The following is a 23,057-nucleotide window of genomic DNA, read 5'->3' as shown; positions in this document are numbered from 1 at the left end:
TTTGATGGCTTTTGAGCAGCAGGTGGGTTTTCCTAAAGCAGGAGTTCTCCAGCTTTCAGTGTGATGGGAGCAGGAAACTGCGGCGTGGTATTTTCAGTGGAGGTTAAAGAACAATGAATCTTACTCAGGTTTTTCTGTTTCCATGACTTCCATCAGTGTGTATCCTATACCCAAAGTGGTGCTGCATTTCAGTCTCTTTTTGCTCCTGTTTATTTCCTGGCTTTTCTTTGCTCTTGTATTTTTAAGTCTCTTTCACTGTCAGGGTTATTGCACCCTCTCTGGGCGACCTTGCTCCCCTGTGTGAAGTCCCCAGACTTAGGGGTATTCAGAGCCTGATGCACAGCCTGCTGTTCCTGGTCCTACTTTTAGGACTTTTCCAGGGGCCCTTTCCAATCTAAGTCACTCAGTGATGCTCTTGCTTTAAGTATGTGGTGATTGTCAACTCCAGACCTAAAGGAATCCATTTATTCACACACCCCCTGGTGAATTTCAGGACAAAATTACACTTCAGATGCTGAAAACTTTTGCTAATTCAGCAAATTCAGGCAACAGGACACTTCAGAGTAAGGAAAAGTATTATTTTCTTGTGGGTAAAGAAGACTTTCATTTTAGAAAATTTTTTTAATAACTTGCACTAATATTGCTTAAGCAGAATTGATTGATATTAAAAGAGCTGTTGCTCATTAGGACTTTGATAAATTTAACATCAGAAAAACAGGTTGAACTTGGTTTTAAAAACTTAGCAAGCATAGTATCAAAGCATAACATTAGCTAACTGTTTCTAATGGATTTGCCTAACTAATCCTACAGTTAGGATGAATGTACATTGGCAGCTTTGTAGATAGTAGAAGCTGGAGGAGATACCAGAGGGAGAGAGAAAAGAAAGGTCCCTGGTTTTGTTTTTTCTTCTGTAAAGCTCAGGGGAGCTTTACAGCATCAGGAATGATGTAGTCAAGGAGATTTGTGTAAAAAATCAGATACTTAGCATTTCATTTTAAAAGCCATTTTATCATAGCATGGTTCTGGGTTCCCTTAAGCAGATACTGTGTAGGTAGAGTGAAGCAAGTCCTGTATAATTTGCCATTAATTGAATGGGAAATTAGGAAGAATCTCGTGTTTCACTTGTTGCCATGAAAGTGGTGAAAAGCTCTTTGCCCATTCTAACTTTTTAGACCAGGTATTTTTTACCACAAGAGCAAAGCTCAGCCACCAACTTCTGGAAGCTTCTCTAGTTCGGGTACACTGACTATGGACATTTTCTTGATATTTATTAGTCTCTGAGGAGGTTCTAATAGACAAATTCTCTTCCTTAAGAAGAACTTAAATGAGAGAAGTGACAGATGATGAATTTTATTACATTGGTGATGGTTGTTCTGACTGTCAGAGCTGTGATCGTGTGCTGTCTGGGTCGTGTTCTTTCACTAAATGGAGCTTGGAAAGAGCCCCACAATGGGGAGAGAGATGTTTCTGGGGAGAGGCTGTGCTGTGATTATTACTTAGATTTTGCCATGGAGCAAATTTAAGTGCCCATCAATCTGCAGAAGGAATTAAAGGAATAAAACAATGAACAAAACAAGCAGAAAAACCACCCCATACTGAAGCAATCTTTCCTGCAAATTGTCCATGATGCTTTCCCTGCCATGTTGCTATTCATCTTCCTTCTGTTTTGGCAAGAAGATCCACTGCAGAAGCTGGAAAAGTCCCATGAAGGATTTGTTCAGGAGCTGTGCAATGAAAAGGGCAATAGCTACAGGGGAAGGAGAGCTACAGATCTCTGTGTGACATTTGGCAGCAGCTGAAGATCTTGTATGGAGCTGCTGCAGTCTTTAAGGGCAAAACCTGGATGGGGAAATACTTGTTTCTAATTAAGCAACTTCCTATTAGTTGTACTGCTGTGTGGAAGAGGCTGTTTGACTTGGAAATAACTCCATAATCTATTTAATTGCTGATGTTATGTAGGCTGTTTAGGAGCAGGTGGTCAGGATTCCACATGAGATGTGGAAAAAGTGTGTGTAATTGTGTATCTTTATTTAGTCTTTTTAGCACAGGAAAAACTTTTGCTAGCATCAGGTTGAGACTTAGTTTTCTATTCTCAAGACATCAGTCTACTACTTCTTGTGAAACTGTGCCAGCAGTACTAGAAAAAACTGTGCTTTGCCTGTTTAAGCCATTTGCCTTTATTTTAAGGAGAAGTGAGAAACAGGCAGATAAAACAAGGAAGCAGAGAGAGGAGGTCTGAGCAGGAATGTGGATTCTCGCTCCAGCTGATGCTCACAGCTGCCACTTCTACAGCTCTGAGAAACCTCTGGGTTTCCTTCTGTTGCAGTCTCTTGGGGACATGTAAGTGAGAGCTTATCCTTGTCATGGGATATTTTGGAGATCCAGAAAGCCAAGTGTCACAGGCATAATTGGAAACTTCCAGAGCTGTCATAGAATCATAGAATCCTAGAACTGGCTGGGTTGGAAGGGACCTCAGAGATCATCAAGTCCAACCCTTGATCCACTCCCGCTGCAGTTCCCAGCCCATGGCACTCAGTGCCACATCCAGGCTCTTTGGAAATATCTCCAGACACGGAGAATCCACTACTTCCCTGGGCAGCCCATTCCAATGCCTGATCACCCTCTCCAGAAAGAAATTCTTTCTCATCTCCAACCTAAACCTCCCCTGGCACAACTTGAGACCTTTTGTGCCCTCTTGTCTTGCTGAGAGTTGCCTGGGAAAAGAGCCCAACCCCCCCCGGCTCCAACCTCCTTTCAGGGAGTTGGAGAGAGTGATGAGGTCTCCCCTGAGCCTCCTCTTCTCCAGCCTCAACACCCCCAGCTCCCTCAGCCTCTCCTCATAGGGTCTGTGCTCGGGTCCCTTCACCAGCCAGTTGTTCTCTGCCAGTGCAAAATTGTGAAGCACTGCATGGTTTTTGTGGACCAATGTCCATCACACTTCTTTGGACCTGTGGTTTCTGAGCACCTCTCTTTATCTGATGTGTTGGGGTGATTCTTGAGTTACTGGTAGTTTCTTCAGCTTCTTCTTCACTTGGCAGCTATGAGTTCTTCTGACCTCACACTCAGGTTTTATTCTTAAATGAAGAAGAAACCAACTTTCCTGTCTCTTTGGTACCCAGGTATCTGTTGAGGTGAATGTTTCCCTTGCACTGTTCTGTCCTAAAAATGTTTCAACAAACCCCAAGCTTTCAGAAAATATGTTCATGGTATGAACAAATGTCTGGGGGCAAGAATGTACTTTTCATGTTTTCACTGATTTCAGTGACCTTTACTAGAGAATTGAAGGTCTAGGTTGACGTTTCCAGTTCAAGCTCTGTTTTACCCAAATGTATTTTCTCATTCTGAGTGTAAAATTAAATGCTGTAACTGGAGGAAAGAGTGTAATCTCTGTGCCAAATGTAATAACACTTCTTTCTTTGGTTTGTATTTTTGCCTGTGACACTATTGATACAGCAGGACAGGAGGAGGACTGCTACAGAGTCATTTAGCAGGGATTTTTGAAGAGCTGAGAGCAGAAATACCCAATGAAGCTTTCCTTCAGTTTTATTTGGAAGTCTAAAAATCTTAATTTCTCCCTTGGAAATATTCAGCTGTGCTCTTCTCTTGAGGTTTCTTAAAACTGAGACTTAATTGCCTTCAGTAATTCCACCCTAGAATGTGCTCTGGCTCAAGTGCTCTCTTCTGCAAAGAGATCAGTGGAAGTTTAATGTGACTTTTTAAATTATTGTAATGCAAGAGCTTCATGTGATAACTCCATGAACAGTAGGTCTGTCCTCTGTGGGCAATTTGAAAGCAGAAAAGAGTATCTTTTTAGGCTTTGGTGTATAATACAATTTACTTTGGTGTAGAGGTACTGTAGCTTTCTAGATAAATTACCAGAAGCTGACAATAAAGAAGTTTTTAATTCTTCACTTTCCAGGAATCCTTACACATTTGTTGATTTATGGCTTCAGCACTGAAGGCTGGTGATGAACCCATCTTTTATGGGCACCATATGAGAAACAAAGCTAGATAAATAACCTTACTGTTCTGACACAGCAGTTGTAGGGTGGGCATGGGCTTTGGCTTCCTTCAGAGCAAGTGAGGTCACCCCAGCACAATAATGTTTCCTTACAGAGCAAGCTCTAAGGTGTGTGATGTTATGGGGGTCTTGTATTGAAAACACTGCTGGTCCCTGGGATTTTGTAGGGTGGGCAAGGAGAAGAAGCATGTGAGGGTGGTCACAGATGTTTAATCAAGTGTGGAGAGGCCAATATTGGCAGAGGCCTAGTTCTAGAAGTTTAGGTAGCAATCTTAGAGTGGTTTGGGTTGGAAGAGACCTTTAAAGCTCATCCAGTTCTAACCCCAGCATGGGTAGGGACACCTCCCACCAGCCCAGGATGCTCCAAGCCCCATCCAACCTGGACTTGAGCACTTCCAGGGATGGGGCAGCCACAACTTCCTTGGGTGACTGTGCAAGGTCTCACCACTCTCATAGTAAAGAATTTCCTCCTAATATCCAATCTAAATCTCCCCTCTTCAAGTTTTAAGCCATTACCCCCAGCCCTCTCATTACAGAGCTGTGCACAAAGCACTGCCCCAGGCTCCTTCAGGCATGGAACTCATCTCTCTTCCCTTCAAGTTTGGTTAATACAACACAAAGTACAGAATTACTTGCTGCATTTGCTACAGTTGTATGGTGGCTGGGTTTATCCCCTCTAAAGACAGCTGGGCCTGTTAAAACTCTTGCCCTAATTCTAGATGAAGGATGTGTGAAGAAATAACAGCATTTCTGTGTGTTACTGAGCATCAGGACCTGTCAGGCTGTAATGCTTTCAGCAAAAACTCAATATACAGTGTTTTCTAGTGCTGTTAGTGTCTCATACAGTGAGACCAGGGCCTTTTTCAGTTGGTTTTTCAGTGGATTTAACAGTCTTGCAGGAAGGTTTTGTTTGCTGCTTCTTTTTGCTTATTGTATTAATTTGAGACGAATAGGGATGATGAAAAATGAGTTGACATAAATGGAATATTTTATTGTCTTAAAGGTTTGGGAGGATGTGGTTCCGGGTTTACTTGGCTCAGTGTTGTCACAACTTGCTTTGTTTCTCAAATTCTGAATGCTACAATCATGGAATTGTTTGGATGGGAAATGACCTTTAATATCATCAAGTCCAATGTTTAACCTAGCACACTGCCAAGTCCACCACCAAACCACATTCCTGAGCACCACATCTACACATCTTTTAAATACCTCCAGGGATGGTGGTTCAACCATGTCCCTGGGCAGCCTGTTCCAGTGCCTGACAACCCTTTCAGTAAAGAGGTTTTTCCTAATATCCAATCTAAACCTCCCCTTGAAGTGCAACTTGTGGCTATTTCCCCTTATGCCTATCACAGGCAATCCTCTTGTCCAGATCATTGATAAAAGATATAAACCAGAACTGCCCCAAATACTGAGTCCTGGGGAACACCCCTTGTGTTCCTTGCTTGTGACTGAGTTTTCCTTAAAAACAGTTTTCTCTTTAATGAGAAATTGGAGCTATGAGCAAGAGGAGAATGCTACAGCAGCTTTACAAAAAAGGAGAAACAGACATGTGCCATTCTAAAGAGGAGACGTGGTAGCCCCTGTATTTTCACTGAAAGTCTGCTCATTTGCTTATTTTTAAAGTTCTTTTGAAGTCAGAAAAGTGCTCTGGTTTCATCCTGAGTGGCATGAAAGGTGTTGATGACACACTGCAGGGCTGATAGTTTGGGGACTTTTCTGAACCTGCTTATATCTGATGGTGACTTCTTAGTCTGTTGTGTACTAAAACAACTACCAGAAGTTGCAGAAGAGAAGATGCTTATGATCTCACCTGAAACAAAGGGTTTCATTCTTCCTAGATAGGTGTGATGTGTACATGAGTTTAATAAATAACTACTTAACAACAAATTCTGGAAAGTTGTTGTCCAGCACAGAGCCTCCAAGATGCTGAAGGGAGTGGAACATGTCCTGGTGAGGAAAGGCTGAGGGAGCTGAGGGGCTCTGCAGCTTGGAGGAGAATGAGGGGGGAGCTCAGGAATGTTTATAAATACGTAAAGGGTGAATGTCAGGAGGATGGAGCCAGGATCTTCTCAGGGGTGACCAATGACAGGACAAGGGGCAATGGGTACAAGCTGGAGCATAGGAGGTTCCACATAAATATAAGGAAAAACTTTTTCACTGTGAGGGTGACAGAGCCCTGGCCCAGGCTGCCCAGGGAGGTTGTGGAGTCTCCTTCTCTGGAGACATCCAACACCCACCTGGATGTGTCCTGGGTGACCTGCACGAGGTGACCCTGCCCCGGCAGGGGGGTTGGACTTGATGATTTCTTAAGGTCCCTTCCAACCCCTAACTTTCTGTGATTCTCTGTTAATCCTGAGATGTGAATTCCAAGTTCAAATGCCAAAGGGTACAATGTCTTTCAGGTGTCAGCGGAAGCAGTGGAGGATAGATTTGCCAGCCACAAGTGTGGTGATCACCTTCCATAATGAGGCAAGATCTGCTTTGCTTCGAACTGTTGTCAGGTATACCTAACAGACACCTTCATTTTTCTCTAAAGGATGTTACTTCATGGTTTATATATGTATTATATATATTATAGGTGACTGCCTATGGTCAGGAAGGGAAGCAACAAGCCATTAGACTTTCCTGAACCATTTGCAGAGGGAAAGATGAGCCTTAATTTCATTGATGCCTCCAGTTCTTGACTTTTGAAATCGTGCTGAACAAAATTGCTTCCATTAGTTAGAAACACATGGAAGTGTGGAACCAGTTACCAGGTGACGTGTGGAGTTGGCTGTGTAACTAGTTTCAAGAAAAAAATCAGGAAAGATGGTTTCTTAAGGGATATGTAACTGCAGAACTTCTGTGTTGGAAGTTGTGATATGCACTGATTTCTGGAGGCTTGAAGTTGAGGAGGAATTATTCTAAATAATTCTCTTCACACTTTGATGGAAGAAGAAGCCAGTAGCTCTTGCTGAAGACAGCATCCTGGGCTTATCTTTTGATATTATTGTTGAAATTTGAAACTGCTTGATATTAAATGCTTTCTTTTTTGGGGGGGGTCTGTTTCAGTGTCCTTAAAAAAAGCCCATCACATCTGATTAAGGAAATCATACTGGTGGATGACTACAGTAATGATCGTAAGTACTTTTACAGGGTCCTAACTTTATTCTGAGAATTCTGGTAAAACTTTCTGTAGATGCTGGTAGGTGACTTGCTTGAGAATAAGTCTCATGAATAGGAGTTTGCAGAGGGTGATCCAAGACCAGGTCTTAATTCTTTTTTATCTATAATTGTGGAAATGCAAAGAGTTCTGATAAAGACTTCAGGTGTATTTTAATCTTTCCTGCTAGCTGAAGGAGCTGAGTCTGTGGTTGAAGAAGGCCTTTATATAAATTATTCTTCTACCAGTTATTTTATTTTAGCACTACTATAAATGAATGCTGATCTCCATTAGTCTCTTGGAAAAATTATTACAGAAATCTAAAATAAATAAAGGTTTAATCAGTACTAGGGATATCACAATACAGATCTGAACAGCTGAAATGGATCTCTGAGTAACATTTCCTTTAGATAGATAATCACAGAATCACAGAATTGTCTGGGTTGGAAGGGACCTCAGAGATCATCAAGTCCAACCCTTGATCCACTCCCGCTGCAGTTCCCAGCCCATGGCACTCAGTGCCACATCCAGGCTCTTTGGAAATATCTCCAGACACGGAGAATCCACTACTTCCCTGGGCAGCCCATTCCAATGCCTGATCACCCTCTCCAGAAAGAAATTCTTTCTCATCTCCAACCTAAACCTCCCCTGGCACAACTTGAGACCTTTTGTGCCCTCTTGTCTTGCTGAGAGTTGCCTGGGAAAAGAGCCCAACCCCCCCCTGGCTCCAACCTCCTTTCAGGGAGTTGTAGAGAGTGATGAGGTCTCCCCTGAGCCTCCTCTTCTCCAGCCTCAACACCCCCAGCTCCCTCAGCCCTTCCTCACAGGACTTGTGCTGGATCCCTTCACAGCCTCCTTGCTCTTCTCTGGACCTGCTCCAGCACCTCAATCTCCTTCCTGAGCTTCCTGAGGGGCCCAGAACTGGACACAGGACTCAAGCTGTGGCCTCCCCAGAGCTGAGCACAGGGGCAGAATCCCTTCCCTGGACCTGCTGGCCACGCTGTTCCTGAGCCAGCCCAGGATGCCATTGGCCTTCTTGGCCACCTGGGCACACTGCTGGCTCATGGTCACCTTCCTGGCAATTCAGATGTCTGCACTTGGGTAGTTTATAGCTAGGTTTTAAGCCTTGGTGTTGGTTACAAAGTGTGCTTTCTTATGTGCAAAGAAGCAGTTAATCCTAGAAAACAGTAAAAAAAAAAAAAAGTTTTTTTTTCCTCATGCAATATAGAAACTGTCTAAAGTAGGCAAAGCGAATGTCATTAAATAAAAATATTCCAAGAATATTTCAAGCTTTGGGGTTTTTTAGCCAGCCATTCTTGTGGTATAGAAGTGTTAGATATCGATCTGCTTCTCATCACTTGATTTTTATTAATTATTTTATTTTTTTTTAAAGCTGAAGATGGTGCTCTCTTGGGAAAAATTGAAAAAGTCCGGGTGCTTCGGAATGATCGCCGGGAAGGTAACTTCCATCTCAGGGACAAGGAGGATACAAATTCCACTCTTCTGCTTTACCTGTGAAACTTTTAAGACTTTTGAAGGAATGCTCTGCTACATATTCAGTGTTTAAGGGAGGATTTATGCTTTGTGAAGCAACCTGCAAAGATAAAAAGCAACGTGTTTGTGCCAATCCCAGTGGTTCTGATCAGTTCTGTGGTGCTGTGGGCACAGTTGCCCATTGTTGGCTTTCACAGTGAAAATTGACTTCAGAAATTGCCTTTCACCCTCAACCTCTTCTTTCTCTCTCTATAGTGAACCCTCTGTGAAGCTGCTCCCGTTGTACATAAAGTCTCACTCTAAACTTCATTAATGTTTGAATGATCCAGCTTTAGAATAGCCATCTTTTTTTTCCTGTTTTCTTTTTTTTTTCCTTTTTTCTTTTCCTTTTTCTTTTTTCTTTTTCTTTCCTTTCCTTTTTCTTTCCCTCCTTTCTTTCCCTCCTTTCTTTCCCTCCTTTCTTTCCCTCCTTTCTTTCCCTCCTTTCTTTCCCTCCTTTCTTTCCCTCCTTTCTTTCCCTCCTTTCTTTCCCTCCTTTCTTTCCCTCCTTTCTTTCCCTCCTTTCTTTCCCTCCTTTCTTTCCCTCCTTTCTTTCCCTCCTTTCTTTCCCTCCTTTCTTTCCCTCCTTTCTTTCCTTTCCCTTCCCTCCTTTCTTTCCTTTCCCTTCCCTCCTTTCTTTCCTTTCCCTTCCCTCCTTTCTTTCCTTTCCCTTCCCTCTTTTCTTTCCTTTCCCTTCCCTCTTTTCTTTCCTTTCCCTTCCCTCTTTCCTTTCCTTTCCCTTCCCTCTTTCCTTTCCCTTCCTTCTTTTCTTTTCTTTTCTTTTCTTTTCTTTTCTTTTCTTTTCTTTTCTTTTCTTTTCTTTTCTTTTCTTTTCTTTTCTTTTCTTTTCTTTTCTTCTTTTCTTTTCTTTTCTTTTCTTTTCTTTTCTTTTCTTTTCTTTTCTTTTTCTTTTCTTTTCTTTTCTTTTCTTTTCTTTTCTTTTCTTTTCTTTTCTTTTCTTTTCTTTTCTTTTCTTTTCTTTTCTTCTTTCCTCTTCTCTTCTCTTCTCTTCTCTTCTCTTCTCTTCTCTTCTCTTCTCTTCTCTTCTCTTCTCTTCTTCCTTTCCTTTCCTTTCCTTTCCTTCCTTTCCTTTCCTTTCCTTTCCTTTCCTTTCCTTTCCTTTCCTTTCCTTTCCTTTCCTTTCCTTCCTTTCCTTTCCTTTCCTTTCCTTTCCTTTCCTTTCTTTCTTTCCCTTCTCTCCCTTCCCTTCCCTCCCCTTCCCTTCCCTTCCCTTCCCCCCCCTCCTTCCCTTCCCTTCCCTTCCCTTCCCTTCCCTTCCCTTCCCTTCCTTCCCTTCCCTTCCCTTCCCTTCCCCTTCCTTCCTTCCCTTCCCTTCCCTTCCCTTCCCTTCCCTTCCCTTCCCTTCCCTTCCCTTCCCTTCCCTTCCCTTCCCTTCCCTTCCCTTCCCTTCCCTTCCCTTCCCTTCCCTTCCCTTCCCTTCCCTTCCCCTTCCCTTCCCTTCCCTTCCCTTCCCTTCCCTTCCCTTCCCTTCCCTTCCCTTCCCTTCCTTTCCCTTCCCTTCCCTCCTTTCCCTTCCTTCCCTTCCTTTCCCTTCCCCCTTTCCTTTCCCGTTCCCATTTTAAGATTCCAATTGATGGACAGCCCTGCAAACAGTTTTTTTTTTTTTTTTTGGCAGACTTGAGAGGGTTTGTGTGCCATGTAGCAACCTTCTGGTTTTCTTCTGTGTTGCTTTGTAATTTATGGTCTCATACCACTGAGCCCTTCAGTCAGCAGCTTTCTGGCTGTGGAGCTTAAACTATTTGATATGGGCAACTGTTACTCTACAGTTGTTTGAAATAATAAGTGAGAGCTGACAGTTGAAATAGCTGACTGAGTTAGCAGATATGTGCTTGTTTATTTTTCTAAGCACTGGATCTGCCAGCCTGCCAGCCTGTCCTGGGGAGCAGCTAGAGTTGACAGAAACTGGAAAATTATATGGACAAAATCTTTGTTGTCCCATAATAAATTTATTGCAAACTTGTGGGTTCTTAGTGTTTAAATTTTATTTGGCATGTGCTTCCAAAGGCTTGTTGGGAAAGCAGCCTTCTATGATTTACCATGATTGCAGAGTTAAAAATAAATTACTGTCATTTTTCTGATCACTACAGCACTTAAAGATGCAGGTAACAGCAATGGAAAAAAAAAACAAAGTACCACTGTTTGTTTTTTTTTTTTACTGTATTGTAACTATTAACTTTATACTGCAAATACAAATTTGTATTTTAAAATATGCATCAGTGTATCTGATAATTAAATACAATTTGACAAATCTTTTGCTATGTCAGAAAGGAACAAATATTTGCAGATGGAAGGCACAGTTTTTCTTTATTTTTGTAAGGTTAAGATTAAATTATTACCTGTGGGATCTACAGCACCATCCATAAAGTCTTTCCTAGGCATCCATCCATGTGTGCAACCAGGTGGTAATTTTTAAAATTAAAATACTGTAAGATTTCATTTGATTGCTTGAGACTCACTCTGCTTTTCATTTCTGAGTGTGGGCTGATACAGATAACTCAGGCACATCCAGATTTCAATTTAAGAGACTCAGGAAAATCAATCAGTGTGTAGGATGCTGAGAGCAACACATCAGGATGAACAGCAGAGAAAAGCAGTGTGTTTGAAAACAAAAATTAAAACAAAAGCCTGGTGTCTGTGTGTGGGCTGACATTTTAGAAATGTGTGATGTTTGCTGTTGGTCTCATCTCTAAGACCAGAGTTTGTTATAGGAACAAATTTAATAAATGTTCAGGGGAACCTTCTGACCCTTTTGTGCTCTAAGTCTGAAAGTGATTGTAGAGGGCTTAATGACCCAAGTAGTCACCTCTTTTTAATTTATTCTATTTTTTTTTTTAAACTTACATCTGAGATTAGAAATGCTGTTGTGTGTTTTCTCTGGATTTGTTTTCTGTGGATTGGTTTCCTCAGGAACTATTTGAAACTTTTTTGTCTTCTCAGGCTTGATGCGCTCCCGGGTCAGAGGGGCTGATGCAGCACAAGCCAAGGTACTGACCTTCCTGGACAGTCACTGTGAATGCAATGAGCACTGGCTGGAACCACTTTTGGAAAGAGTAGCTGAGGTTAGTAAATAGAGTTCTTCTAAAATAATTTCCTGAAGGAGTTGCTTTTAAAGTTTAAAGCCATCTGGTTTACACTGTGTTAATTAAATGCGTTTTTCTAGGGAAGTTTTGTCTCTGAATGAGAGGATGGAGGTCATCTGAGTGTTCAGTGATTAAAAACCCACTTTTTGTTCATTTAATCTGTGAATACAGAAAGATAAAATGTGTATATTTATTATTACCTTTACTGGCAATTCAAATATATGTCTCTTTGGTTCTTAAGGAACCTCCTCAACAAGCCTTGAAAGTCTTTAGAGCAAAGTACAGTTCTCCTCAACCAACATGGTCTCAATGTAATTCAGTTTACATGAGTATTTATGCCTCAGTTATATTCAGTCTGGTAAAAGGAGAGGGCTTGAGCTGTGAAACTCTAATTCTCACAGAAATTAGCAGGGAATTTTGGGTTCTCAGCTTCTATGAAAATGATGCTTAGTCTGTGTGCTGGAAAAGTAATTGAAAGGATTGAAGAGTGGAAGTACACTGTTTTCTCCAGGGGTTGGTTATCCTTGCTAACTTACTTTGGAGTATCTGAGCTATAGTGGAAAGTGAATCAGTGGTGATCCCAAAAAGCAATTGGGAACACTTAAGCCAACAGAGTTTTTATTCTTTATTAATTGCCTTCCCTTTCTGGTAAACTCACCTTTCTGGAAAGGCTTCTTATCAAAAGCTGCTGTTGAAAATGGTTTTGGTAAGAAACTCAGTCTTGTTAATAGCCAGTTCTTCACTTCCCCTCCTTACACTTTGCAATACTCTCCAAAAAGGAGAGGGAGGGGAAAAAACCTAGTAGGAAGTAAACCCCATATGCTCAGATGCCAAATGTATCAACTGATGACTGATTTTTCTTATTCTGTTTGGTTCTATGATGCTTTATGGTGTATTCCAGAAAATACTGTAAGTTGCCCAAGACATATCAGCAGTTAAAATCCTGTTTTGGAGTAGAAATAACTTTAATCAGCTCAAACCTGGACATTATTAAAGTACAGAGCTCTTGAGAGTGAGTAACATAGCATTCCTTCTATTTTTGTGCCTGTGTAAAGTGTTGCAGCCTCAGAAGGGTTGGGGGATTTTCTCTATAATTATTAACTAGGAAAATAAAACTTCAGGGCATGAAATGTATCTCAGAAGAAAGTGGAGAATGCTTGCAGCTAAAGCACTAATGGACTCTGGGATGTAAGATGCTCAAACCTTTTTGTGTAAATGGTTTGAAGCATTTATCTGTTTGGGAAATCAGAAGAAAAATGGCAGTTTTGGTCAACAAAACCTTGCTTTTTAGTGAGGCAACTATTTTGCCATTTACCCTTTTCTTGTCTGGCTTTTTCCAGGGCATACTCATTTATCTTTCTGAAACTGATATGGGATGTGAAAAAAATGTTCTCTTTTCATCAAAGCAAAATGTAAAACCTCCTATTAAACTGTTGGCAATGTTATGAAGATGCAGCATTGCATGTGGTATACTTGGTGGGAGAAACTGAAGCATATTTTGCTTTGTACAACATCTCCTTTTTAGCAGCAGACTTGCACCTCACTATTGTCACTGTGATAGATGCTCATCATGTGAGATGGAACAGTTTGCAGCTGTATGAATAGAGTTTTCTATTCTTAACAGCTTGCTGTACTCTTAAATAAATAACTGATGAGGAATTCCAGTTTGCTTACTTTCCATCCAACAGGTATGGAGTTTGATAAAGCAGTTGCTAACCTTCCTGCTTGTTCAAATAATTAAGGATTGATAGTGTTTACATAGACTATATAACTTTAAATAGATTGATTTTGCTCCCAGTGCAGGTGATATGATACTTGCTGTTGATTGGCAGCATTTTCCTGACAGCCTCAGTGACAAGAAGCTGAATTAGAGATGAATTAATTTCTGTTCTGACCTCAAAGGCAACTTTTTCAGGTCAGGCCTACAACACATTAACACAGTATTTTTCTGACGTGCTGCTGCATCTCTTGTGTGTGTGATGGAAAGTGTGGATGTTTTGGGTTTTTTGGGTTTGTTTGTTGGGGTTTTTTTGTGGGTTTTTGGGGTGTGTGGTTTTTGTTTTTTTCTTTTTGTTTGTTTGTTTGGTTTGGTTTTTGTTTCCTTTCCCGGGTTGCCCACTTGGCATTTAGTTCTGTCAATATTTTGGGGCATTAGTTGTGTGTGTTGCAATATAAAAATGTATAGTTTCCAAGAAAAACAGCCTGAATGAAATCAGTTCTGCACTACTCTTATCTGATGTGCTGGAACCACTCAGCAAGTTGTGGCTTTGACCTTTTGCTTGTGTTAAAAGACCTGAGGCCTCAAGCTCTCCTTTTCACTTGAAGAATGATCCATCCCACAGTTTCCTTCTTTGAGATGCCTTCCTGATTAGTGTCTGTATCTCTTGACCAAGCTTTCTTAGCATTCTTAGAAGGGACTGACACTGTTAGGGATTTCTTCCCCTGTACTCAGCGCTGGTTAGGCCACACCTCGAGTACTGTGTCCAGTTCTGGGCCCCTCAGTTTAAGAAGGATGTAGAGGTCCTGGAACAGGTCCAAAGGAGGGCAACCAGTCTGGTGAAGGGACTCGAGCACAGGCCCTATGAGGAGAGGCTGAGAGAGCTGGGGCTGTTCAGCCTGAAGAAGAGGAGGCTCAGGGGAGACCTCATTGTTGTCTACAACTACCTGAAAGGAGGCTGTAGCGAGGTGGGAACTGGACTCTTTTCATAGACGACTTTCAACAAGACAAGAGGACACAGTCTTAAGTTGTGCCAGGGGAGGTTTAGGTTAGATATTAGAAAGAATTTCTTCACGGAGAGGGTGATCAGGCTATGGAATGGACTGCCCGGTGAGGTGGTAGATTCTCCGTCCCTGGAGACATTTAAAAAAAGACTGGATGTGGCACTCAGTGCCATGGTCTAGCAACTGCTCCGGTGGGTCAAGGGTTGGACTAGATGATCTCTGAGGTCCCTTCCAACCCGGCTAATTCTGTGATTCTATGATTTTTCTTCAGGAATCTGAGGTGAGGCTTAAAGCATCAAGCTCCAAGGTGAATGGTTTAGAAATGGGAACATAAGAGGACACCTGTGTAACCCAGAGCTGGAGAGTGTTCTTCTTTGCTCCTTCCCAGAGAAAGGGTTTCTGCCTTATTCTTATATCTCTAGATTTTTGTGTGTGTTTGTTAGGAGAGAGTAAATGAGGAGCCAGTGGAGTTTAACCCTTGGATCTCAAAATGTCCACACAGTTCTCTTACACAGAGGCTTGAAAACACTGCTAAGTATTAGCTGGTTCTTGAACATTTGTCTGCTTGGCTTTTTCCATTGGTAATTTCTAATCACTTCAGTGCTGTGTGGTTATAATACATCAATTGGATGAGAAAAATAAAAAAAATCTGGTGCAGAACTGACCTGACCTGTTTTCATAGCATGGATGTATATTCTGTATCACTTCTAGGGAGGTCTTTTTAAACATCTTTTTCCATCTTAGATGGAAGTAAGAAAGGAGATGTGGATTCCTTTTTCACATCTTTCTTGAATTTGTGACCTTGAATGAGTCAACTTTTAAACTGGCACAATGCTGAAAGGGAAATACTTGTTTTCTCCTAAGAGTGTTGTGAAGCTCAATCTTTGAAGTGTTTTAAGATTTTTAGAGGGGAGAGGAAGCAATGCAGGCAGAATCTTGAGGATATTTTCTGGTGGTTTATGAGAATAATACATAATAGTCGAGCTCTCCAGAGTATACATAACCTCCTTGTGAAATATTAAAATGAAATTCAGTGAATTTTTAGCTCCTAAAGACTTGCAGTATTCATTGGCTATTTCTTTCCATTATTCTCCCCCAGAAGCACAAATGGTTTTCCAATTGTGTGTTCCATTCCACATGATGGTGTCAGCCCCTCAGAACAAAACCAGAGATTCCAAAAGGAAAAGTTCCTTTTTGCTTGTGTGTGTGTTGCAAAAATGCAAATCAGATTTCTTCTTTAATCACACAATGGATAAATAAGGAGCTTGCTTTAAGATAACGTAAAGGGAGCAGCTGCTTTTTACTTCTTTCCCCCCTCTACTTTGAAGACCAACAAGCCCTTTTTAGCAGCCTCTCCATTAACAACTTCATTAATGAATTAATTTAAAAATGTACAAGTTTTTGTCTGCTTTGCTGCTGAGCATCTCTAATTTCAAATCACAGAAGCAAAGCATGTTTCCAAGCCAACAAGTGGTGGCTGTACTATGCTTACAACCTGGATATGTGGCTGTTGGAGAAGCAACTATAAGATGCTTAAAATAATAGGTTGGAGTTAGTGTGGTATCACTCTGATATTGATAGAATTAATCAGACCAGCAGTAAATGCTTGAGGAAATACCAAATGCATGGGATATGATGTGACAGCTGCTCCCTCAGCATGGTGGACATGATTCCAATGGGATGAGGTTTAACACGGCCAAGTGCCGGGTCCTGCACTTTGGCCACAACAACCCCATGGGGAGCTCCAGGCTGGGCACAGAGTGGTTGGAGAGGAGCCAGACAGAGAGGGACCTGGGAGTCTGGATTGACAGGAAGGTGACCATGAGCCAGCAGTGTGCCCAGGTGGCCAAGAAAGCCAATGGCATCCTGGCCTGTATCCGGAACAGCGTGGCCAGCAGGTCCAAGGAAGTGATTCTGCCCCTATACTCAGCCCTGGTGAGGCCACAGCTTGAGTCCTGTGTCCAGTTCTGGGCCCCCCATTTCAGGAAGGATATCGCGGTCCTGGAGCAGGTCCAAAGGAGGGCAACCAGGCTGGTGAAGGGACTCGAGCACAGACCCTATGAGGAGAGGCTGAGAGAGCTGGGGCTGTTCAGCCTGGAGAAGAGGAGGCTCAGGGGAGACCTCATCGCTGTCTACAACTACCTGAAAGGAGGTTGTAACCGGGTGGACGTTGGTCTCTTTTGCCAGACGACTTTCAACAAGACAAGAGGACACAGTCTTAAGTTGTGCCAGGGGAAATTTAGGTTAGATATTAAAAAGAATTTCTTTACGGAGAGAGTGATCCGGCATTGGAATGGGCTGCCCAGGGAAGTAGTGGATTCTCCGTCCCTGGAGCTATTTAAAAAGAGCCTGGATGTGGCACTCAGTGCCATGGTCTAGCAACCCCAACGGTGGTAAAAGGGTTGGACTCGATGATCTCTGAGGTCCCTTCCAACCCAGCCAATTCTATGATTCTGTGATTCTATGATTTGAAGTCCAGCTGAAGCTCTACCTGACATGACACCTTTATAGCTTGGGCAACTTTCACCACAAAGCTCAACTGTGCCAAGAAGAGCCATTTGAGAAATGCAGATTTTGCTCAGAAAAGGTTTTAGATGTGGGCATAGATGTGTAAGCTGTCTAGGCTGGAGCTACCTGTTTCAGATAAGGAAAATAGGAGAAAGAAAGGAAGGGTGAGTTCATTTTTGTGTGTTGTGCTGATGGATGGATTGTAAATAACTGGGTAGGCTGGATCTCTTATATCTCATCAATCTTTATTGAAAAAGAGTTTTCTAGTACTATCACTGTACATAGAATGCCTCAAATAATTCATGGTTGATCCTGGAGTGCTTTAGTTGTGTAGGAGGGCACACAAACATTTTTCTGCAGTTAAGGTGCAGTAAATCATAATTGCCTCAGTACAAAAAAGTTAGGAAAACTCTGTGCTTGTCATTACAAAGGTGGACTTGGGGCTACAGCTAAGAGAAGGAGGAGCTAAAAATATGATCAATGGGGGAAATAGATGTATTGTTTTTTAAGATGTACTTGGGCAATAAATTCTTGGCATGGGGGTGTTTAGATGGGTATGGTTTTTTAACCATGAAAACTGTTACAGAGAAACAGCTCCCAGAAATTTTTTGTTCAAAACACTTTTTTGTATTCACAGATTTAGTGATGCTTATCTGTGCTCTGGGAATGATGTTAAACTCTGGAGCTCAAGCTTCTATTCTGAACTCAAGCAAAATGTTCCATCATACAGTCATAGAGGTTATGCTTAAATGTGTAAATGTAACTTCCCCCCCCCCAATAACTTATGGAGACAAACTGGTTCTTTTCAAATATCAGGTAAATGGGGTTTTTTAGGGTGCTGAGGTCTTGTTGATCCTACTGGATAATGTCTGTGGAGTTGTTAGACTTTTGTTTTCTCTTCAACTATTTTGACAAAGCATCAGCTAAGATTGCTCAGAGTGATATAATGAGACCATGTTTGGACACAATGTGGTGTCTGTACCACTGGAATCTTGGCTGCTGGAAATCAAAAGCATCCATTAGTTTGTGGTGGTTTAGGCTCTTTCCTCAGTATCTGGTTCTGAAGCGTGATTCTTCTAGTGTGAAACTGGTTAATGTTAATTTAAGCCTTTTCTGACTGCAGAAAGGCCAAGGTATTCCTTAAAGGTTGAAATAATAAGCCTGTAATACACTGTGTGACTAGAGATTTGCTGAAAAATCTGAATTACCTGGATGCTGCTTTTCTTTGGGCTGGTTTGAAAAGTCAGAATGGGGAAGGGTTTGCTTGCCTGTCTTTTAGAACTGCAAGTTTCCTCCCTTCAAGCAAGTCAGGAAAGGGGGGATGACTTGGATCTAAGGAGCTTAGAATAGAAAGAGGATTCCCAGCCCCATCCTTGTGGTTTCTGCTTTCTGAAGCAGTGCTGAGCAGTTTCTCTGCCCCAGCAGAACCCAAAGTCGAAGGGGGGGGGGGGAGAGCTGCTGCTGAAATTCCTGCTGACCTGTTCCAACATCTGACCCTGCCTGAATCTTGTTATTTCTTGACATCATTATTTCAATCTGACTTTCTAATATTTATTTTAGGACAAGACCAGAGTTGTGTCTCCTATTATTGATGTAATTAATATGGACAACTTCCAGTACGTGGGGGCGTCAGCTGATTTAAAAGGCGGTATGTACCTGTACTGGAATGCAGAGGAAATAACCACAAAAAAACCCAAAAAAAAGCATCAAGAAGCAAAGCTCATAATCACTGCAGCTGGGGAATGGGCAGTTAACTAGTGTGCTTGCCTTCCATTTATCTAGTTTAAGTTCTGTAGATCAGTTGTGCCTAGGCTTGGATTTTAATTGGCCTTATGCTCGTCTGCTTTAAACCAATTCATCTTTATTATGCTAATTCCTCTAAGTTTTTGCTGCCTTTTACCACTGTGCAGTACTCACTCCAGTGTTTGTAGGATTGTGTCAGAAACAGCTTTTGACTAGAGCTTATGATTCTCTTTTTAGATAAGACAGGATTTAATTGCTCTCTAGCTTAGAAAGCCCATCAGCAGTGCAGTGACTGTGAGTTGTTTTCAAGATGCTGGTTTGCTTAAAAAAATAAAATCAAATTTAACTCTTCTGAATAGGCAGAAAGCTTTGGAATGTTGTTAAAGAATTCTGCTGTTAGCCATGAGCTGAAATGGTTAGAGTTAACATATGACCTTGATGAAAATTTGTAGTGTTTATGCCTTTACAGTTACAGAATTTACTGTTAAATTGAGTTTAGAGCTACTGCAGTTTCACTGTGTCTATCTAGTGTGAACTGGTGACACCAGATAGCAAAAAAGACGTGTGAAGCCTTCCAGAAAAAATTCTCCCCTTGCTTTTTCACTGTAAGTGAGAATCCAGTGTTCAAACCAGCTGTTCTGTGCCCCCTCCCCTTCTTGCTTTTTTCAAATAATAGTTCCCACAACCCTGGAAACTGAACCATCTGCAGAAAGATGTAAGGTGAGGCACAACACAGAAATTCTGCAGTGCTGTTCCCACAGGATTTCAGCTTTTTCTGAATGGACATTCTTGAGTTAAGAATGACAACCCAATTTTGAGCCCCTTCTCTCAGTTACCTGTCTCTCACTGGCCACCAAGTTTTGTTCCTTTAAACTAAAATAAAAGCATAAGGTCACATATGCTTCAAATTCCAGTCAGTGACATGGGGGTGAGAGGTTCTTTATCCTTTTAATTAACATTCTGAAACAACACCTACAGTGCATATATTCACAGTATGCTAATGTAGAGTTTCCTGCTATTATCTGTGTGCCAGCTTTATTAAATCCTGAAGGTTTTTCCCCAATCTATTGTGCCTTGAGTATGGAAATCTCTCTGCCATTGTGTGGCTTTTGTTGTTCTCTGCAGTAGGAGGAGAAATTCATTCATTGAAACCTTCCATTGGCTTCAAGGAGGGTTCATGCTCCTTAAATTCTTCCCAAGTTAAGTGGGAGAAGATTGAGAGATCGTTTCACTTTTTACTGTTTTTCATGCTTCATCTTTGTAACTACTTTTCCTGATTTTTTTTGTTTCTTTTTAACTTGTTCAGTGCTCATTTTCTCCCCTTGTACACAATGGGAATAGTTCTGGTTTTGTTTTCTTTCTGAAGTGCCCAGAGTCTTCTGAAGAGAGAAAAGCTGTCTTTTAATGTCTTTTAATGTTAACAATAGAAATTTTGCCCATAACAGTGTTTAAAGGTATTGAGAGGTCTGTTAAGATGTGAAGAATATATTTCTTTTCAGTTCTCAGAGAACAGATTACCATGTTAGAGACACCACAGCATTTGGCATCATGGCACAATTTCCCTGGGACCAAAGGCTCAACATGGAAAGCAAACTTTGATTTCAGCCTTAGATCCAGTATCTGTGAGACTGAAACATGGGGAGTTTGAGACAGCTGGGGCAGCATTTGTGCCTGGTCTGTTTTGAAAGGACTTAATCACCCAAGACAAGCAACCTAAGAAATGCTACAAACTTTTTTTCAAGTCGACAGGGCTGAAATAATTCCCCAGTCTGGCCAGCACTAAATCCCTGCACTTCATGTTGCAAGTAATTTTTTTCAGGGGGGATTTGCAAGAGTGTTTATGCAGCCCTGAGAAACACTTGAATTACAGGAATAAGCTGTAGGTAACTGAGATGGAATAATTCAGAGCTTGCCTATGATACAGTTTACACTGGATAGAATGTCTTATTGGTTATGCACTTGTGTTTAAAAAGATTCCTTTTACAGACTTAGATATTATCTTAAAGAGTGCAGATTTTTCCCAGAGTCAGTGAAAATGGAGACAGAAAATCATTTTTTTTTTTTACATTTTTGACAATTTATACACTTGGTTGGGGTTTGCAACAGAGTACTGTGTTCTCAAAGAGACCCCTTGTGTTCACTGGGCTGTACCTAACTCCTGCAGTTTTCTTTTTTGGGTTTTCTTGGTTTTTTTCCCAGTTGCAAGTAATTTTGCCTGGGTATATATGATGAAATGCAGCTTTTTTAACTGCATGGAAATACTGGAGCTGGTTTTGCTTTTCACACTGGAGGCTTTGCAGTACTATTGATTGCAGCCAGCTTGCTGGTTTGCTACTTGGAGTTGGTGAGCCCTGAGATGCTCTTTCATTTTTACAGTGCAGCACTTGATGAAATAGGCAAACACAGAGAGTAAGAGTTGGCATGCAGGCTGGAAAGACAGGTCAGGAGCATAGCTGTGTGGTGGTTGTATGCCTGTGGTAAATATCTTGTAAGTTCCCATGAAAAGTGATTTGTTTCCAGCTCTCTCCATCAGTGGTGACCATGGATGTTTATGGAGCAGCCAGTTTGGAGGACTGCAGGTGATGTCCTTAGCTTTTTCCCCACTTCACCTCAAAGTAATTGCTTTGTGTTTATGGTGGAGAAAGGCAGCTGTTGACATCTGTGCTCCAGAAACCTGGAAATCATTCCTTCCATGAGCTCAGAGGATCTCAGTGTGTTTGGCAGCAGGCAGTCTGTGTGAGGCAGATTCACTGGGTATACTGGGAGAGGGCAGTGGACCTTGGGGAGCTCATGCTTCTGAGCATCACCCACCTCAAAAGCTGTTACTGAAGTGTTTCCTATAGGAAGTTGGTCTTGGATCAGTGCCTGAAGGAGATAATTCAAGTGGCTGTCAGGTAGAAAGATGCTGCAGGTGGTCTTGTCCATTCCAGTGAGATCACTGGTGATTCTGGGATTGACTCCTGGAAGACACACACATATGTACATACTTTAAGTATTTATTTTGGCACTCTAGCACTTGTCTCAGGTTTAAAAAATGATGCAATTAGCATGCAGTGGGAAAAGAAGTTGTTATGGGAATGTTAGAAAGGGGGAGCTGCAAAACCTGTTGTGACCTTGGTGATGGGGAGCTCCAGCTGACAGGAGTACCAAGGGCACTGCATAGAGCCTGTGTCAATAAAAGTGTGTGATTGACAAGGAGTTGAAGTGCAAATGTGCAGTAAGGACTGGAAGAGCTTCATATGATTCTGTTTGATGTGAGGATCTGAGATGGATTCATACATAAGGCTTTTGCTTTGTGGCTTGGTGACTAAGTTTCTCACTTAGTGTATAATCCATCTTGTAGTTGAAATTAGTTTTTAAAAGCAGTGCTGTCAACTTCTTTACCCTCTCATCTGGACTCCTACTTATTTTTTTTCCTATCTAGAAGTTTGTATAAGTGTAAAATCTTAATTTAAATCACAGTTCCCAGTGTTTTCAGTCAACATTTTGCTCCACATTGAATGATGACCACATTTTAACATCCTGCTCTCTAATATTTTCTTCTTGAAGGCTTTGACTGGAACCTGGTGTTCAAGTGGGATTACATGACACCAGAGCAAAGAAGAGCACGCCAAGGAAATCCAGTTGCTCCCATAAAGTATGTTTGGACCACTGCTGCTCCCCCTTATAGGTTGTGGTTTGCAACCAGACAGAAGTAGAAATAATCTCTTGAGTCTGAAAGGGGATCTTTAGTTTTCATTAATCTGGAAACTTCATATTTATGTATTACTATGAGAAATGAACTGTATTTTAAAGCACACTGATAGATTATTTACCCTTAACAAAAAGTAGATGTCACTTTGGTATGTTTGGAGGGCTAAAAATTCAGCATCAGGTTTAAGGTTTGATTGCTGGCACAAATTGCCACCCATTACATAAAGAACTTGTGAGCCAAATGGAGATTTGGAACCTGCCTCAGAAGGTGGTCATATATATATACTAAAATATATACCCTATATATACCAAGGAAATGTGTGCAGACAACATTTGAAGTGATAGATGCAGAATTAGTTGTACTCAAAAGCATTGCAGATTTTTTTCAAAGAGTTATAACCCTGGAGGTGCCAATAATAGTTACCTCCCAGTTTGTGGTTCTGTAAGTATTTCTTTCCATTTTTCTTACCTGTTTAGGACACCCATGATAGCTGGTGGGTTGTTTGTGATGGACAAGTCCTATTTTGAAGAACTTGGGAAGTATGACATGATGATGGATGTCTGGGGTGGAGAAAATTTAGGTATGTATATT

At 41.4% G+C, this 23,057-nt stretch overlaps 1 protein-coding gene across 1 annotated transcript in view; it reads left to right on the top strand.

Annotated features, from left to right (window-relative positions):
• GALNT2 (polypeptide N-acetylgalactosaminyltransferase 2) overlaps positions 1-23,057 on the top strand; it is a 47,044-nt gene that overhangs the window by 8,562 nt on the left and 15,425 nt on the right. The window contains exons 4-10 of the mRNA XM_030446703.1: positions 6,427-6,525; positions 7,076-7,143; positions 8,560-8,625; positions 11,658-11,779; positions 18,590-18,677; positions 22,322-22,409; positions 22,943-23,046. Coding sequence (XP_030302563.1) covers positions 6,427-6,525; positions 7,076-7,143; positions 8,560-8,625; positions 11,658-11,779; positions 18,590-18,677; positions 22,322-22,409; positions 22,943-23,046 — 635 coding nt within the window. The remainder of the gene's footprint in view (positions 1-6,426; positions 6,526-7,075; positions 7,144-8,559; positions 8,626-11,657; positions 11,780-18,589; positions 18,678-22,321; positions 22,410-22,942; positions 23,047-23,057) is intronic.

The sequence above is a fragment of the Calypte anna genome, chromosome 3, assembly GCF_003957555.1.
Source record: "Calypte anna isolate BGI_N300 chromosome 3, bCalAnn1_v1.p, whole genome shotgun sequence".
In the NCBI taxonomy this organism is placed as follows: Eukaryota; Metazoa; Chordata; class Aves; order Apodiformes; family Trochilidae; genus Calypte; species Calypte anna.
This window is presented reverse-complemented; position numbering and strand designations above follow the sequence as displayed.